Source organism: Amphiprion ocellaris, chromosome 1 (assembly GCF_022539595.1).
Source record: "Amphiprion ocellaris isolate individual 3 ecotype Okinawa chromosome 1, ASM2253959v1, whole genome shotgun sequence".
Taxonomy (NCBI): domain Eukaryota; kingdom Metazoa; phylum Chordata; class Actinopteri; family Pomacentridae; genus Amphiprion; species Amphiprion ocellaris.
In genome coordinates this window covers 15629055-15648489 of record NC_072766.1, presented here as the reverse complement: position 1 = coordinate 15648489, position 19435 = coordinate 15629055, and the positions used below count along the sequence as shown (strand labels likewise).

The 19435-nt window shown below is 37.1% G+C and overlaps 1 protein-coding gene across 1 annotated transcript in view; it reads left to right on the top strand.

Annotated features, from left to right (window-relative positions):
* Positions 1-19435, top strand: part of LOC111576189 (CUB and sushi domain-containing protein 1-like) — a 427486-nt gene that overhangs the window by 238383 nt on the left and 169668 nt on the right. Inside the window, exons 9-10 of the mRNA XM_023281752.3 lie at positions 3453-3577; positions 11074-11195. Of these exons, the coding sequence (XP_023137520.2) occupies positions 3453-3577; positions 11074-11195 (247 nt within the window). The remainder of the gene's footprint in view (positions 1-3452; positions 3578-11073; positions 11196-19435) is intronic.

Here is a 19435-nt window from a genome sequence, read left to right as displayed (position 1 = left end):
GGTGCTCATCTCCAGACTGCAGGCGCGTCAGAGGTGAAGAGTAATGCATTACAAGTACTCTGTTACATGTACTTAAGTAACTTTTCATGTTAAGAGGCTGCTGATTGAGGGTCTCCTGGCCCACTGTTATCCTGCTGCACCTGTGCCGCCTCATGACTGTGTTCACAGCAGCATGAAGTGGAAGCTGCAGTGGGAGATTCAGATGAGACTCGCTGTTTTATTTTTCCACTGTCAGAGTTTGGCGTTCAAGCGACACAGCAGCTAATATAAACAGACCACAGTGCAGCGGTAAAATGAGTGAATGCTGGTCTGACGGCAGTACAACAGAGAAGCACACTGCCACTGAGCTGACAAACAGTAGAAATTCTGTGTTTATTAAAACTGTGGCTAGTTTAATATTATATACATGCAATAACTATATATTATTTCAAGACTGCTCCACTTGCGTTTGGAAAAGGAGAAAGAAAATTTTGTCTCTATATATATAGATATAGATATTGTATGAACATAATTGATGTTTTGTTTTACTAACACTGGTCTTCCTTGAGTAAACATGAGGAAACAAACACAACTATATTTAAAAGGATAATAAAACACCAGCTAATTATCTCCTAATGAGCCTCAAAGACTCATCTGGTGTTAGACATTTTCTTCTGTGTCTTTTATTATCTTATTTAATTTAAAATAGCAAGAGACATTCCTCCTATAATGATATCCCTTGCAAGCTATAAATGCATATCACACAGGTTTATGATGTACTCCTTTTTATTTAGGTGAATAATTTGTCTCATTAATATGACTCATTGTTATTCAAATATAGCCACGTTTTTAATAAGATGAAATAAATTATTTGGCCACTTCTTTACTTCCATTGTATATGCTGGAATGACAAGGTTTAAGGACACTGAAACATGTTGGAGTATTTTGCATTTCATTGTGGAATAAGAATACATCCCCATGGTCCTTATTTTTATCTGCTTTGCAGATTTATTTCTATAATCCATCCATCCATTATCTATACACCGCTTAATCCTCATTAGGGTTGCGGGGAGCTGGAGTCTATCCCAGCTGATTTAGGGTGAAGGCAGGGGACACCCTGAATAGGTCACCGTCCATTGCAGGGCTACACATAGAGACAATCACACTCACATTCACACCTACGGATAATTTAGAATCATCAATTAACCTCAGCATGTTTTTGGACTGTGGGAGGGTTAGGGTTATCATATAAGTAACTCATTCATTTATTTTGATGACTACTTTCATTGCAACTGTAGTTTTATCTTTACAAAGCAATAGTACTGTTGCATGAGTATAATTAATAGCTAGGTAATTGCTGTTTGACTGACCTTTGTCCTGTTACCTATGCTTCACCTTGGACAATATATGCCTATATTATGTATTGTCAATATCTTTTATTATAAGGAGTCTTCTTAGAACTGATTATAACTAAGCCTATTTTTTTCACCCTGGAATATTATTGAACCTGTTTTTCACAATGTCAAACTGGACATATATTATTTAACCAACATTTTACAGCATTTTACCAAAAAAACACATATAAAATAATGTTCAAACTAGTAAATTAAATCATTTTATAACTTTTTTTTCATTATTAGGTGTTATGTGATTGCAAACTGGGATATATGTAAATGAAATAAGGATACGAGGAAGATTCAGTCTGCAGTTTGGAAAGAAAACTGTACAGAAAGCAGTAGGTCAAGAAAAACTGGCACTGAAGAGTGATGCCTTAAAATGCAGAGAGTGTTAGATTGTTCAGTCATGCTACAGGAGAACAATGGAGATCTGAAGATGTTCCTCAGACTTGTAAGGACTTAGGGGAAGTGAGTAATAATGCGTCATAGTATGAACCAAAGGTGTGGGGTATTATTCTATTCAGTATTGGTCTGAAGTATAGAATATGTTATGAATGTACTGAATAGATGACATACGTTTTAAGTCCCAGCTCTATGTCCATGTCTATATGCAGAAAATGGCAAAGGATGTTTCAAAAGTAGGATCTTGTTGGACACAGGGATTTTCAAAAAATTCTCTCCATGGTGTCTGTAGCCTAATCAGTAGAAAGGCAGACATCATTTTATTTAATCAGGAGTGAGCAATTATAAAATAATCATCTCTCCCTACCATTCATCCACTTAGTATCAGTAGCGGCAGAAGTGTTGTAATGTTTCTCTTGTGAAAGAATCTAGGCAGGTTTTCCATTTTTACCTTTTTCTGAGGCTATTTTCAGAGCAAAAAAAAAAACAACCTTAAAATGATAATCATCTCTTAATCTCCAACTCCTGCTGCTCTTCTTTACCATTAGCCACTGCGACTGCACAAACTCTTTCTTACTATTAGTGAAGTTGTCTGAGTTAGTGAAAGGTCATTACCTCCAAGTGTGCACACATGTTGGCAAAGACGTGTTCGCTGTGTGTTTCAGGTTTCTAGCCAATCATCATTAAGCATCGAGCAGCAGGAGCTGGAACAGAATTGTGGTGTGATGAAGTATAACAGGAGAAATGGTACGAGGACATAGGTGCAGAGGAAACAGACTTTTCATTGCTGCACATGCTGGTATTGGATTGCAGCCTGTAACTTTTAGTGTCATGGCTGTTTTATTTCAGAGACAACCACCTACACAATTGTGATGGGATGGTTTCGGTTTCCTTTCGAGGAGAAAAAACGTTTTCTTTCCTGTAATTGTAAATTTCACAGTGAGTGGCGGGATGAAAGGTACTTTCAGTGTCATCAAAAGTGGCAGAAGCCGCAGAGCAGAGAGTGACCCAACTCTCCGTGAGAAAGGCACAAACAGAGAGATTTGGACAGACTGTACGACTCTACAGTGTTTTAACAACAGGGTGGAGCCAATAAACAACCACAGCTCCGTGTTGCGAATGTTTGGCCAGGTTGTAGACTGCGGTGTGTGTCAGCAGGGAGGAGACATTAAGCTTTACAGACAAGACACCATGCAGACTTCCACTTAGATGGCTGAATGTCCCTCTCATGTGCTAGACAGCAGGGTGTTGGAGAGAATGAGAAAACAGGAATGATCAGAACAAATGATGAGAGAGATGGGAGAGGAGGCATGACAAGTTGAGAAAATGGAGCAAGAGAGAGCAAAGGAAAGCAGACGACAGAGGAAGACATGAATGGCTGAAGATACAATTACAAAGGCCTCGTACATAAAAAGACGAATTATAGATCCTAAGTTGATGATCTGTAATGAAGATGGTATCTTTGTAAGAGATCTAAAAGCCACTATACCATTAAGATCGTGACCATTATTTCAATAGTTATCTCCTGAATGGGTCCAGTTTCTTGATGTTGTAAGAGCGTTTTACGAGTATCACAATACCATGTGGCTGTGACGTTGTGAAGCAGTCACAATGAAAGTTACTATCATTACTATTTTTTGACAACTGTTGTTATTGTTGTGTCTCCTTAACTAGAATTGGCTCCAGCGTCCAGTTCAGCTGTGATGACAGCTACGTACTACAAGGATCCAAAAGTATCACCTGTCAACGAGTCACTGACACACTGGCTGCCTGGAGTGACCACAGACCTATCTGCAGAAGTAAGTTTTGCCATAATTTCCAATGAAACATGTTCATTTTTCATGTGTTAAAGCTTGAATGCAGCTATCAATGTGTTCACCTACAAATGAGATAGGTGAAGAGGTATCATCATAAATAATACAATATCTGTTTGTTGCTTGACATCTGTGTGGATCATACCCATTTTTGTTTGAAATATATTTTACTGATTGAAAATATTTGGGGATTTTAAGTAACGAAGTAAATGGTTATGTAGCATCTTTTGATCACTGCTTCACACATCAGTAAAATGAAATAAGCAACAGATGCACATTTGATTTTCAAAAACTTCTGAGCATCTACAACATCATTTAAAGACATTATGTAATGTCACTTATATCATTTTATTCTGTATTTAATCAGGCATTCTCACTGAGACTGTATTTGTTAGACAGACCTGAGCACAACAGAGAGACAGAAAAACACACAAAGCCAGACATAGCAACAGCGCATGCAATATCAGAGACATCGATACGCTTCGGATTAGATTTCATCGTACAAGTTTAAAATTGGTCATTGGGATTAGTTTTAAAAGGTATAAAGCAGAGAGAGGCATGTTCCCCAAGTTCAGCATTTTCCTATAGTGGGAATTGACTTTGACTTAAGTATTTATACTCAAATGGTAAAAGGGTATATTTTTTTTTATCTTCCATGAACATGCAGTTCAAAGAGCTTCACAATGTGTCACATTCACACACACTGATGAAGTTGGAGTTGCAAGGCAAGGGGCTGACCTGCTTCTCTGGGATTCTGTGTTAAGTTCAAGTACATATTTGCACTGCCTTAGGAGGAGTAAGCAGTCAAACTATCAACCCTGATGGCCTTTTACCACCTTTTATTCCCCTAAAGGCCCAAACATTCACAGACCAAGCCCACTGCTGTAGGCAATGTAGCAGTGAAATCAGACTAGCATATTCATCACAAAGCGTGTGTACGTTATTCAACTGTAGCACAATCACTGGTTAATGTGTTTAATGTTTTTGAATAGCAGTAAAATTACATAGAAAGTAGTAGTGCTGGGCGATATGACGGGGGGGGATATTCGGATCTCAAAATTAATATCCACATACCACTATCGGGACTGGATATTCGGGTCCAGCCCTAGCAACAGGTTGAAGTTTCATGGAGAAAAGTAAACAATGAAACTTTTGTCTAACTTTTCAGAGAATAACTGAAAACATACTTTGTTGTGGTATATTGTCATATATATTGTTATCGTGATACAAATTAATCCATATCGTGATATATGATTTTTTCCATATCGTCCAGCACTAGAAAATAGGTTTAAGCTTTGTTAGGATATGGCCACAGACAGTTCATGTTAGAAAGATGAAGTTCTCAGCTTTGCCTCTTCAGAAACACTGCTAATAATAAACAGACACAACAATGTCATCCTTATGGTTTATATTACTGCTGCCTAAGATTCCCAGGCTGTTATTCCAAAGTCCTGCTACAGTCCTTAAGCCTGGTTCCTGGCCTCTGAATCACTGCTAAAATCTCTGGTTTTCCAGCAATTAAATTGGTCTAGTGTTTGGTGCTCACTAATGGCTGCTTCCCTGGTGGAAAAAACAAGCCAATATGAACTTTGTAAGTGGGATTAAGAATGGACACATCGTCGTCTTGTGTCAGAACTACAAAAATGGTTCAAAAGTTTAAACTCAGCTTAATCTAATAATAATAATAAGAACAGTAAATACCAACTGTCAAATCCACTTATTTCTTTGATTAATGTGAAAATGATTCATTTAATTTCTCCCATAGCAACAAATGTTAAGCTTCCTTGTTGGCTGAAAAGGGCACCTGAACAATTTAATGCAATCCTGAGCCCTATTTTTAATGTATTTCTGTGGTTATGTAATTGTGCTGGTATTTGCTAATGCAGATGCTCTTATAATATCTTATGAGTATAGTATGATGGCACCATCATAAATGCTATCTGTAATGTCAGACCAGCCCAGACCAACCAGTGAATGTAAATTACATTCTATTGTTTGCTGATGTGTAAAAGTCACGATTCACTGTCTAACTGATTGGCTGAGTGACTAAATCAATAACTGTTTGAGTGGCAGAGCAGTGAAGCAGCGGCTCTCAGTGCCCACATGTTTACTGACAATACCCTATTGAGTTTATTACTCCACTATGAAAAGACAGACAGCTAACATACACTCCAACACCCAAACACACTTGCATTGACAGCAAGTGTCCACAGGACAATGTCACACACCTCACAGCTGCAGCAGTATTTGCCTTGAGCTGTGTGTGTGTTTGATGGACAGCCAGTCCCTGTGCTCGGACACATACTGTAAGGCCCCTGTCACTTCATGTTATAGTATATGTGTGTATGGTTATGCGTGTTTGCCACACTGTTGTGTCTGTATGTCTGTCTGTGACTGCAGGAACCTGCCTGAATTCATGACACTGGCTCTTCCTGTCAGGGGAAGTGGATGAAGGGAGAGTGAGATACTGAAGGGGATTGAAGGACATGAATAATACTATTTCCAAATATATATACATATATATTAGTGGTGGGATGTGATAAAAAAAAAAAAAATCTAATTAATTACAGGCTTTGTAATTAATTAATCATAATTAATTGCAGTTTTGTCAAGTAGCAATATTTGACACAATAAGTGAAGTTTTTCAATTCAAATAAAATTGTGACTGACAGTTGAATCAATGAATAGACATGTACGTGTTTATAATTTAAAATTTATTTAAAAAAAGGAAAACGGGACATAGAGAAAAAAGTGATTTTGATGACTTAAAGCCTGAATTTAGTTGTTTTTTTCCACTGTATGGCACATAAAATCAGCATAAGTAGTTCAAGGCGCTTAAGTTATTAAAAGAGATATTTTTGTTGTTTAGGTTATTCTTCCTCCAAGGAGGCAGAGCCTCCACGGAGTAAAAACTTAAACCACAAAAATGTTTCCTTTCTATTTATCTGCATTTTTCATCTGTCTGCTACATTTACAGATTACTGCAAATCTAAGTGCAATTATAGCGATTTTATTCAACATTTTAAGACTTTCTGTATACTCAAGCACTGTCTAGAAAAGTGGTCTATTATGGGATGGCTACACCGTTAGCCGTTAGCATGACTCTTAGCTAACGTTAGCTCTGGTGCTAACAGCAACATATTTTACATTGAGATGATACTGTCGGCTTGAAGTGCTGCAGTGATCAGAAAACTCTTTGTTGTACAATTTGCACACAACCAGGCTTTTATCCAAGCTGCCATCGGGAAGATTTTTAAAAGAAAACTTTCTGCTCAGTCTCATCTTCCGTCACTGTTCACCAGTTCCTGACTTCACTCAGTGCTTCCTGTACTTCTTCTTCATGGCTACAAACAGACTTCAGGTTCATTACCGCCACCTACTGGGCTGGAGTGTTCATCAGCGTTGCCGGTGTGCCAGAAATGAGGGAACTGACAAGGCTGCAATTAATTACATTATTATTTTTAACGTGTTATTTTCGCTGTAATTAATTAATCGAAATTAACGTTAAAGTCCCAGCCCTAATATATATATATATATATATATATATATATATATATATATATATATATATATATATATATATATATATATATATATATATTTGTTTTGTTTTGCTTTGCTTTGCTTTAGCAAGAGCAGATTCTTAAACACAGTGTTGTATTAGAGTAAAAGAGAGAATGAGTGGAACACTGGTTCATCTCACTGTTCATTACAATACTACTGAAAACACTGGTTGTATGAATTCTACCGGTAAATAAACAAACTGCCATGAGAAAAATATTAAAATGAAGTTTGTAAGAACTGAGCTCAGTGGGATTAAAGGCATCTTTCTGTATATATATACTTTTGTTGGTAACCATATAATCAAGTCAGTTACCTACAAATCCAGGTACAGTCTAAAATAATGACAAGATGTTACATTTGAGCTGTAGAGCTGTGCAGACAGTGCATGGACATTAAAAAAAAAATTGCAAACCTTGTTTCTTTACTTTCAAACCGCAGAAAGTTGCATTTTAAGGGAAAATCTGAATACAAGAGGTGAATTTCCAGGATCCAGCAATGGCAAATGTAGTGACACTTGGAAACTGTGCCTTTAAAGTAATGTGCTGGATGATGATAAAAGTCTTGTGATATTTTTACAAAGAATAACAACTGGGGTCATAAGTACGAAAAGGAAAAGGACAGAGCACAGAGGAGAAAGAGAGAAATGAGAAGAAAACAAGATCAGCATTCTGTTACAAACAAGTTGGCAGGCAGAGGTTAAAAATGTATACACTGCAGCTCTGGTTTATTGTATTAGTTGGAGTGATCACTCTCCTGGGATTCAAACCCATGAGCCTCTCTCATTCTCTGCTGAGACTTTACTGTTAATTAGAAGCTGGTCTCTGAGATGAATAGCCATGAATGTGTTTCTGTGTGCCCGTGTAGCTGTGTGTATCGCAGTGTGTTTCAGCTCTCTTTTCTAATTAACAGGCAGATCAGTCATCTGAGGTCCTCCTCTCTCTCCCTTTCTCTCCTGGCATTTTCTGTGCGTCTTTCTTGCCTCTTGCCCTTCCTCCTTTACTTTCTTTTATCACACTCTCTCACATTCACCCTCTCTGCTCCGTCTTTCTGCGTCTTTCTATCCTCTGTATCTCTGCTTTGTCTCTCAGCAAGTCTGTGTTCTGTATGTTATGTCCACTCTTCTGTGTCATCATTAGTCGACAATATTCCTATATTAAACAATCTTCTTGGCTCAAATGCTTTTGCTCCTGTGACATTGGCTCTCCTTCCCCCTAAAGGCAGTGATCATCTCCAGATAACTCATCATGATACGTAGAGGATAATATACGATCAAGTGAAGCCTCCTCTGCAGTGTGACAGAGCTTGTTGACTAAAACAAAGGGAAACTGTCTAGTGAGCCTTTCATATTACTGTGCTCCAGAGAGAGGTTTCTAAATGGACTTCCTGACGCAATAAGACTTTTTTTTCTTTGCCAAATATCCCTTTAAAGAAATAACAAATGGTAAGTTTATGACGTACTGAAGGCAGGAAAATGTTACCTTGAGCATCACAGAGGACAAAATCAATATGGATAAAAGGGAGCACAGAGGAAGAATATTATGAAAAATGCTGTTGATAACACGATCACCAAACTCTGAAGGAGCAAAGGTACTGAAAGTTTTAGCAGCAGAGGAGGAGTTTAAAAAAACTGATAAATAAAATCTATTCCAGAGACACTACTTTTTTTCTATTTAAAAAAAAAAATGGGTAATGTTCTTAACATTTTTTAGCTGTGGTGCTTAAACAGCGGACAGTGTGTTGGTCTGCTGGTCCACACAGAAATGTTTTAACATTTATTGGCTGCGTTACTATGATATTTAGTACAGACATCTGGCACATAGACCCCAGATAAGAAAAAAAGTTGATTCTGACTTTTCAACTAGCACCAGACAGATCAAAAATTGCACACGTCCAACATTTTAGTTCATGTAAATGTGTATATAAAACCAATCAGATAGTCATCAGCTTTCAGTGTGCTTTGTAATTCATAGTATGTCAGTATTTTAACTGTGTTTCTTTAAAAACTTTGATCTTCCTTTTGCATCATTTCACCTGTAAACATCATGCTTCTTTAGTCGATATTGTTACCATTTGACCCATGTTAGAACACTGGGAGAAAACATAGTTTGCTGGGCTTGACTTGAACTGATGTCCAACACATAAATATGCAATATGTGGTTCTGATTATCCCCCTCAAGATGTTTGCTGATAACATTCTCCTCATCGACATGTTTGGCAGCAAATATTTAGCCTCAAAGGGCTTTGTCTTTCTTCAACATGTGGTAGATAATAACAATTCATAGAGTGCTCTTTATGGATTACTTGGTCTGAACATTAAAAGGCCATAGAAGGCAATAAAATAAAGCTTATAGCTCAAGACAGTAGACACATTAAAATGAGTTCTGACCACAGTTACATTTAGGTATAGGCCAAGAATTGAAAATAAACATCTTTAGTACACATACTAAAGTACCATGGTAGAGGGCTCTAGGTAATGGGCTTTTATCAAGGTTTGCATTTTTCTGTTTGAATTCAGTGGAAAGGGTTTTTTGAAAAGCAGCACTCTTTTTTAGTGCAATTAAATCTACTTTTTAGAACAACCCATTCTCTCTATTCATCTGCTGTGTAAAACCCATAGTTCTTTAAATTCTGCATTATTAATATTCCAGTTTTACCCCTGCTTTAGTAAATGTATGACAGGAAGTTACCATTTTGAACAACCATTAATTTATTTTTGTACCTCTGGTCTTCTTTGCTTTCATTATTGTCTTTGTGTGATTTTATTCACCCATTTTATTGCAGAGATACGGGAATGCACTTACACTGCTTGCCAAGGTTTTATGTTAATGTGCATGCATTTTTACAGAAAAAAAAAGATCAAACCTACCTCAAGAAACAATGTGTTTCAGGTGTAAAGGGGAAGGAATTGTGCATGTGTTTATGAAAATACTAAAGTGACCTTTTATGTAAAAAGTTGAGTTTTATTATCAAAATCTGTTGTTTGCAGGTAAAAGCTATTTTTTAATTAAATTTTTTCCCCCATTTTTCATTATCGTACATTAGATTTTGTAGAGCTACTCTTTAGAATCTGATTGACATTATTGACCCTACTAAAATTTCAGGAGTTTAATGTGCACATTGTTTTGTATTGGACACTATCTCCTATATCAACTGTATCCGCCTTCAAACTTTAGTAATTTAGATAACTAAGTTAGAAATCCAATTTGTATCATTATCGTAACTGATAGGGTGATGAACACAATTATGGAAACTTGACCCTAATGATCCAAAACGTAATTTCCTTTTGATAATGACAACACACTTACAAATTGTCCAGTAGTAGAGAGACTTTTTCTTATCTTTGATTGACTGATATGAATGATTACAGCACTGTAGAGCTATTACTGAGATAAAAGTAACATGAAAAAACACGTCAGTGTTTCAGTGAAGTTTATTGAACCTGCAAAAGGCGAAGTTGAATAATCACTCAGTGAAAATTGGAACTGTGGCAATCGATGAGAGGTAATCGTTTAATCGTGCCACCAATCCTTGATGTCTGTAGAAGATACACTTTCCTGTGGGAGGCAGATATGAAAAGAAACAGGGATTGATTTGATTGCAAGGAATTTTAAAATGGATAATTCACCAAGGGTTTCATTGTTCCCCCTAAAATCTGCCAATTTTATGGAGATAGGCCCAATGAATTGCCCAAATTCAGGGTCCACAAACCATCATTTCATCATTAACTATATTGAATCTTGTGTTGTAAGATGATTTTGTCATCCTTTTGTCTTGCTCTGCTTTACGTTGTTTCCATCTTTTCTATTTGTGATGTATGAAGCCATTTGCAATCTGCAAGCATGATTTTGATTACCCTGTAAATCTGTTTTAATGCTCTTTTTCATTCTGTCTCTCTCTTTTGCTGCCTTCCTCTGAAGCTCGTACCTGTGGCAGTAACCTAAGGGGCCCCAGAGGTGTCATAACTTCTCCTAACTATCCTGTTCAGTATGAGAACAATGCACACTGTGTGTGGGTCATCACTGCAATGGACTCTGGGAAGGTGAGCTCATTTTCATTACTTTATTTCAATTAAAGTTTTGGTCTTAAAAAAAAATCACCATTATATGACAAGGGGAACATAAAACGTCTATACCTGCAATGTGCCTACATTACATTGTGTGTAATGCAAAGATCTTAAGACACCAGTAGATGGCCTTTGAGACGATTCACTTTTGCAAGTTCCAAAACATTATACTGCCAAACTTGAGATTTTTCATCCCAGGTATGTGGAACTGTGTAGCTTTCCTGGAAAAACGGGAATTCATGAAGCCTTCTTGTGGTAAATTGAGATTCAAAAATGTAGCCAAGAAAGACAGGAAAAGTTAAAAAAACAAACAAAAAAAACCAAGAAAAACAGCATGACTTGCAGTAATAAGCTGTAGCCAGACTAGAAAGTATGCCACAAAATACACACATATTCTCATATATAAGTTGCATCAAGTACGTTAAGAGACTGTCGCTTTAGGGTTGCCTTTGTTTTTTTGTTTGCTGACTGAATTCTATCTCTATTGTGAAGCTCATGGTCACCATTCCTCCCTAGTTCAGTTGTTGATCCATTGTTGTATAGATGTGAATATTTCATATACCTCTGATATTGACAGTTTCTTTTGTGGTATTCTTTTCGCTTCAAGTATCTTCATACATCATGTCTTCGCTTCTTCCTTGCTCCTGGTTCTGTACTCTCTGCTCTGCACTCTTTCCCTTCCATCTCTGCCGTAGCCTCTGCTTGCCTCTCATTTTGTCCTAACATCCCAGAGTTCTTTATTCTCTGTTCCTTTCTCCTCGCCTCTCTCCCTCATCTACTCTGCTCTCTCCTTCCACTTTCTCCCACTGTCATCGGCTTTCCTCCTTTCACTTTGATTTGTCTAAAATGTTAAGTTTGAAGATGGTGAGAGTACAGCGAGGGAAGGGCAAAAAGAGAGCTACATGGTACCGAGCTCATTGAAAGCTACAGAGAAAAGGAGAGAGGGAAGAGGAGAAAAATGGGGCTGAATATGCAGCTAGATACTTCACATCAAAAAAGCGAGCACCAGGAACAGAGAAAAGCAAAAAGGACTGAATGTCCAAGCAGGTACTTGACATGTGACATTGAAGTTTTCTCTAAAGATGGATGGAAATGGGGTCTACTCACCTCTGAGCCTCTGAGGGAGTAGGATGGAGAAATAGTGAGATATAATTGAAGAGAGAACAAAAAAATGAAAGGAAAAGAGAAAAGGAAAGAGAAATTGATTTTTTTGCCCTCCCCTTTCTGACCTTGATAGAGTGAAATGGCAAATCATGAGGTGGCCAACGGCTTGTGTCAAGTCATGACAGTTTCAGTGTTTTACTGTATGTTTTTTTGTGGATTTGTGTCATTCATGTAGCTATAGACTCTCTTTTTTTCCAACTGGCATTTCTTTGAAAGTGACATCAGCTTGCAAGATATCACATAGCATGAATTAACTGACATGGCTGCATAGTTTCAATATGACAAATGTACAAATGTCAAGATTTTGCTTGGTGTCAGGTGACAGATGGGAGGCCCTCCTTGTGTCTTATGTGTGTTACTCTGGGTTTTAAATAGAAAACAATATGATATTTTATAAAGATTCACATAGCCTAAGCTCAGGACAGATGGGATGCCTTTTATCTATTCTCTGTACTGCCTGCGCAAGTGTGTGTATGTGTGCGTTTGTGTTTAAAATGCTTGACGTTTGAGAGCACTTCAAGAATGTGCTATAATGACATATTATCAGCTACTACAGCTGCTGGCATTTGCAGAATGTCACTATCTACATACACAAAGGGAGAGACAAGGACAGAGACAAACTACAGGATAAAGACAGTTGTAGACTACACCAGACTGATGGAGAAGAGAACAGAGTAGATTCAAATAGAATGGGATAGGATATGACATTATGATTTGGTATTCTGTTGTTTATGTGGAGGCTAGTGAATTACAGTGGCTCAGTCCTCCCGAGTGCCGCTACCTCCTTTCCAACTTTCTTTTTAGGAGAAAGCCAGAATTTCATGTTTATACTTGAAAGGCTATGGTGATGCTGTGTTGAAGTGCAAATGCTGCCGTGTCCCTTTTTACATTTATGTGAGATGCAGTCGAAATATAGCTGAAAGAGGTCAGACTGACTTCTAAATTATCAATTCATAAAATGTATTTCTATTTTCACTGTAATATTCACTCTGTATTAAAGATTAATTGCAGAAAGTAGTGTGTGTTCAACACACTGAAGTACAACACAGTATGGATTTACTCTAAATAAAACATGAGGTTTCGCCTATCCAGTGCTGTCATTCATGCTTTTATGTTCATTAGATTTGACTATTGTGCTGTTTATTTCTTGAGATTACTTTCATTTCAGCATTACATTTCGTTCATTTCCAGTTATAGGCTGACCAGGTCTATATCATGGCTACATATACCAACCAGCACAACATGAAAACCACCTGTCTAATATTGTGTAGGCAACCTTTGTGCCACCAAACTCCCCAGATCAGATTGGGATCTGGGGAGTTTTGAGGCACGGTAAACACCAACAGCTCTTGGTCGTGTTCCTCAAGCTGTTCTTGAGTAGTTTATGCTGTGTGTTTGGGCACATTGTCCTGTTAGGGGAGATCACTGCCGTTTCAGAGTGCTGCTGCCTTGGGGAGTGTGCTTTGTCTGTAAAAGCGTTTGGGTGGTTGATAGGTGTAAAATTAACATCAAGGTTAATGCCAGGATGCTTAGATTCCCAGCAGAACCTTGCATTATAATGAGATGATCAATTTTGTTATCCTGTCAGGATTTTTAGTGTTGTGGCTGATCGGTGTTGTAGAATAACTACAGTTAAAGATTGAAATGGCACTCGTTAAGTATTTCAGATTAAATATCAACATTTGTCAAGTCTTATTGTAGTGATCAGTCAAATCCCAACAAAAGTTATACGCAAAACATGATTTAACTACTAGTACTTCACAGGCAATGACACAACAGCACATATATACAGAGAATATGTGAAAAAGGGTTGAAGTTTGGCAAAGAAAGTACAGAACAAGCTGGCAAACTGAATGATGGCTGTGATTGTCACTGGAAACAGCAATCACTGACAAGGACAGTGATTAATTCAGAATTTCTTTGGAATTGAAAAGCCAATTGCAATTTCTCAATCCACCTGTTTAGCAGAAAGAAAGTGATAATTGCATAGCCTTATAGCCTTGGAAATAATTGCTTAGTCAGTGTGGGTGTGTGGTGGTGGTGATCCGCTGGCTTGACTTTGCTTGAGATAAGCAGACACAGCATTGGGAAAGAAAAGGGGAAAAAAGAACCACAAAGAACCCCAAGTTGCAAAAAAAAAAAAAAAAAGGCCTGCACCCATTCTTTCCAGCTTTTATAAGAATAAGATGTTTGCAGTAACATACCACACTGAAAATTTCAAGTTTTGCACACGATTTGGATCATGCCCTACCAGAATTTTTTTTATTTTATTTTGTTTTTTTCAGGGAATTAGCCATTATAATGACAATCCTCATCTCCCTCAGTGCTAATATTCCACAACAACAACTCCACCCTTCACTATTTTGAGGGAACATGCTGACAGTGATTGGTTTAAAAAAATACAAACAAGTCAGTGCATTTTTCCCCTATAGCAGAATAATAGTGTGGTGCAGCCAGAACCAGAATGGGCTGGCAAAGCAAGATTATCTTTTAACCAATTATGAATGTGCTCATTTCCAGGGGTGGTGTTAGGTTCAACACTGTTCCCTCTCGAGAAATTGTCCCTCAGAGGCCAAATACCTTTAGAGATAATTTTAATATAATTTTTTAGATTTTCATATCTGGTTACTAAACAGCTACAATAAACACAGATCTAGGGTTTTGATGCTTTAAAATAAGATCGAACATGACATGTTTATCTCATACAGTTCTTGAAATAAAAATAAATGATTACTTTAAAATACAAATAACTTTAAATGTATTGAGAATCACTCCGGTGGTGTTTACAAAAAATTTCAAGTTACAAAATGCAGTTATTTCCAGTGCATAAATGTGTGAGTATTGGGAGGAAAAGATGGTCAGAAGGCCACAGTAAGGAGTCCAGTTCCTCTGCTGTGGTCACCTTCTCAAATAGTCTCCTATCAGTTTACTGCTGTGAGAAAGTGTCCTTGGATTTTGTGGGTTCTTGGCCAGGAATGCATCGTGCAGTAAACATGATCTTCTGCTCCCTGGTCCACTCCATTAGCTTTCACAACTCTGTTTACAAAACAAGTTTTGCACCGATCCTATAGACTTTTTTTTTTTTTTTTTTTTTAAAGTGGATCACAGATTAGTCTTAAATTGGTGCAGGGGAATCTAAACAGTTGAATCCTGCATTTGAGTGTTACTGAACTGTTAATGTTATGATGTTATTCAGAAAAAAAGTATTTCTGCCCCATATTTATCACAGATCTCTGAAAAGGTCCAGACTTGAACATCATAAACACAAAGTGATAAAGATATGGGATTTATTCTTTGTGTAGCCTCAGCTTCTGTCTAGAAATATTCATAAATGCACAAACAAAGTACTTTCAAGTTGTTGTTTTTTTATCAGCAGTTATGTCTTTGTCTTGACTCATTAAATTGCTTCTGTTGCTCTAATTTACCATAACATCTTCCTCAAGTAGAACATCTGCAGTATACTAATTCTTAAACATTGATCTTAAGTCATATTTGATTTGTGTATAAAAGGAATGGGGCAGGTGATTAAACATACCACTTAAAATCCTGAGCGTTAGTTGCCCAGAAAAAAAGATGTTTGTATGTGCTTTTTTGGTCATTCAGAGAGAAAGTGCAGAGAGATTTACTGAAAGAACAAAATAATTAAAGTTAGCAAATGAACATGAATTAAGATGAACAGTCATCTTTCTGCAAACCTTTGTTTCTTTTTCTTTACATTTCTTTGGCCGTCTTTGTCTCCGCTCCTTTTCTTCATTTCCGTCATTGCTGTGCCTCTGACTGACTATTATTCCAGATGATGTCTTTCATCAATAGCATGTTATAGCAGAGACAAATGTTGTTTTTTTATTATCGAAGTGTGCATTTCTTTTGTTTCTTCTCTATGTTGTGCACAAGTTTAAACAGCCAATAACCAGTACTGGCTGGTGTGTGCCATTGTGTTGTGCAGCACAATCAATATAGTTCATTATGGTCTGACAGGCAGTGCTTCTATTTTAGTGTCTGTATTATTTGTGTAAGTGTGTGCACACACATCTGGTTGTGTGTGATTTTATGAATGTTGACTGTGTGTTTTCTGACTGCCAACTTAATTGCTAACTGCCAGAGACTGTGAAAAAATAGGTTGTTGGGTAAACTGTCAACTTTCAGGTTGTAGTTAAACTCAGGTGGGCAGCAGAAAAAGGACTTAGCAGCATCTCTGCATGTGCGTGTTATTGTGTGTGTCAGTCATTTGATTCATTCAGCATCAAGCAGATAATTATTTTGTTCAAATCTGAACCATGCCTGACTGATCACACACATACACCCTGAAACGCATCGTCACACATGCCCATTAGGCCTCTAATCATTGCTGTCTTTTTCCCGATGAATACATATCAGTGCAGATGTGTGTGTGTGTGTGTGTGTGTGTAATGTATTGTGCATTTGGATGTTGGGTCATTTTCATGCAAGGATCATCATCATCATCACATTTATGCTGGCAGGACATATTCTGTGATGTTCTATCAGATTTTGTTAAATTTTACTTGACAGAGAAATCGAGGCCAATGAAAGCCTTCACCAGAATATGTTAACATTATTCAGCATATGCATTATTACTTAAGCTGTTACATGACAAATACATATTGCCCATTACATATATTATCATAATCGTATATGTGTAAAAACAAAATACATGTAAGTTTTTTTTGCTTCAATCTGGTGTCAGTAAGCTAGATTTCAAATAAAACTATTGCTTAATTCAAATTTGGTTTTATTTTTGTAGCTCTGGCCAGTTTATGACATGTTTTCAGCTTTCATCTACACTTTTATCTTAATCCTCCAAATAAATTGAGTAACAACCGGGTTTGTTTACAACTCGTGTGATCATTGATTGTTGTTTCCCAGTTGGACCCATTTTCAGTTATGCTGCGGTTTTTAAAGATTTCATCATTTCCTCAGAGAGCCCGGTGCCATCATTACAGATAGAGCCGAGTTGTAATAAACTGTAGTTCAGAATTATTGGAATTAAGTTTTTATCTAAATTTGTCCTGTGAAGTGTCTAAATAGACCGCAACTACCTATACGAACTCAAACACACTCTGTGTTTTGATGGCAGGATTTCACTGCTGCTGCAGTGCAATAAATGTAAATTCTCTACAAATGATGCAGTGTGAAGGCTATAGTTCACTGAGGATGATAATCACACAGCCTGAGCAAAATGCATCAGTAAAGTGCAGAGTAAATAACCATCAGTGTCCATGGTAATGGGAAGACATTCACCGATAGCTGTCTAATTAGCACATTATCTCAATTCAAGGCTTTTTGCTATTCTGGCTTTTCACTGTAATTTGGCACTCTGGATGTCCATAATTCACTGTGTTAGCTCTGTCTTTGGCTCTCATTCCTGAACCTACAGTCCTGGTCAGAATTATTGGCACCTCTGAATTTCAAGTACATATTTCAGAATATCTTTAGAAATAAATGCAAATGAGCCAATCTTGTATAATATTTTAAGAAAATGTCCAGAGTTACTGAACCACAATAGCAAAAAAAGGCAAACTTTTGTTGATTTTTGATTAGTTAAAATAAAAAGGAAAAGCTTCACCTGTGCTTTATTTTCAGTGTTCCATGAGTTAAATTACCAAAAAAAATATGATTTTACTGCATAATAAGGGGGCCGATTGTTTGTAATTTGCTTTTTATGTTGGCAAAGATAAGAGAGCTGTCTGACAGAATGCTATAATCCAAAAACACAACAATACAAAGGCTACAAGGCAAACACCAAAGATCTAAAAATCCCTTTTTCAATAGTTAGTAATATTATCAAGAAATTTCACAGTCATGAAGCTGTTTTAAAAAAAAAAAAGTAATGCCTCTAGGACACATGAGAGAAGCCTCTACAACAACCTTTACAGACACTGTGTTCGACATCTATAGAGCTTTAGGCTGATCTCGAGTGGTAGAAGCATCCCAAACTGTAGACTGCAATCTGAAACAAGTAAGGCTCAATGGGAGAAGGCAAAGGAGGACACCATTATGGAAAGAAAACAAAAAAGCAAGAGTGTTGTTTGCCAAATTTTCACAGCTGAACCACACTCTTTCTGGGACAACGTTCTGTAATCAGAGGACACCAAAGTGGAGCTGTTTGGGAATGCAGTGCATCAGTTTGTTTACAGGCGACAAAATGAAGCTCATAAGGAAAAGCACACCCTACTTACAGTAAAACATGGTGAAGTTTCTATAATGACGTGGGGCTGCTTTGCTGCCTCCGGTATTGGAGGCATTGAATGCATCAAAGCAATGATGAAACCAGAAGATTGCTGAAGCATTTCAGAGCAAAATGTCTTACACAGTGTAACACAACAAGGTTTGAGGCACAGGTCTTGATTCTTTCAGCAGGACAATGAACTAAAGCTGACATCCACCAGCACAAATTAATGTTTGAAAAAGAAAAGATGGACTGTTTTAAACTGGCCTGCAATGACCTGACCTAAATCCTATTGAAAACCTTTGAAATATGCCATTGCACAGAAGGACTCCTGAATGCTCGTAAGAGTTTGAATGCATAACAATGGAAAAATGCTAGAAACTTCCAGGAAACAGGTGCAAGAGGCTTCTAAATATGTATAATAAATGTTACAAGAAATAGCCGTTATAGCTGTCAAAGATTCTTCAAGCAAATTTAATACAGCATGCCAATTATGCCTGTGGTACAGTTTGTGTTTATGTTATTTCAGTAGTATGCAACTTTTTAAGATCAATAATTGTTGGATATTTTATTAAAATATTCAGATTGTATCAAATTAGTTTACTTGCAAATATTTCTGAAGATGTTCTGAATCATGTACTTGAATTCATGGGTACCAAGAATTCCGATGAGGACTGTAATACATTTCAACTGAAGCAGGCTGTCAATAGCGATACTTTGGGGACCCAAGGTTACACATTTCAGTGTTGTGCATGGCCTCTTGTAATAGAGATAGTGCGTGAATTAAATTTAATTTTAATGCTGTAATGTCAAAAACTCTGTGATGAAACTACAAAAAATTCAAAACGGTCAAAAGAAACTCCCC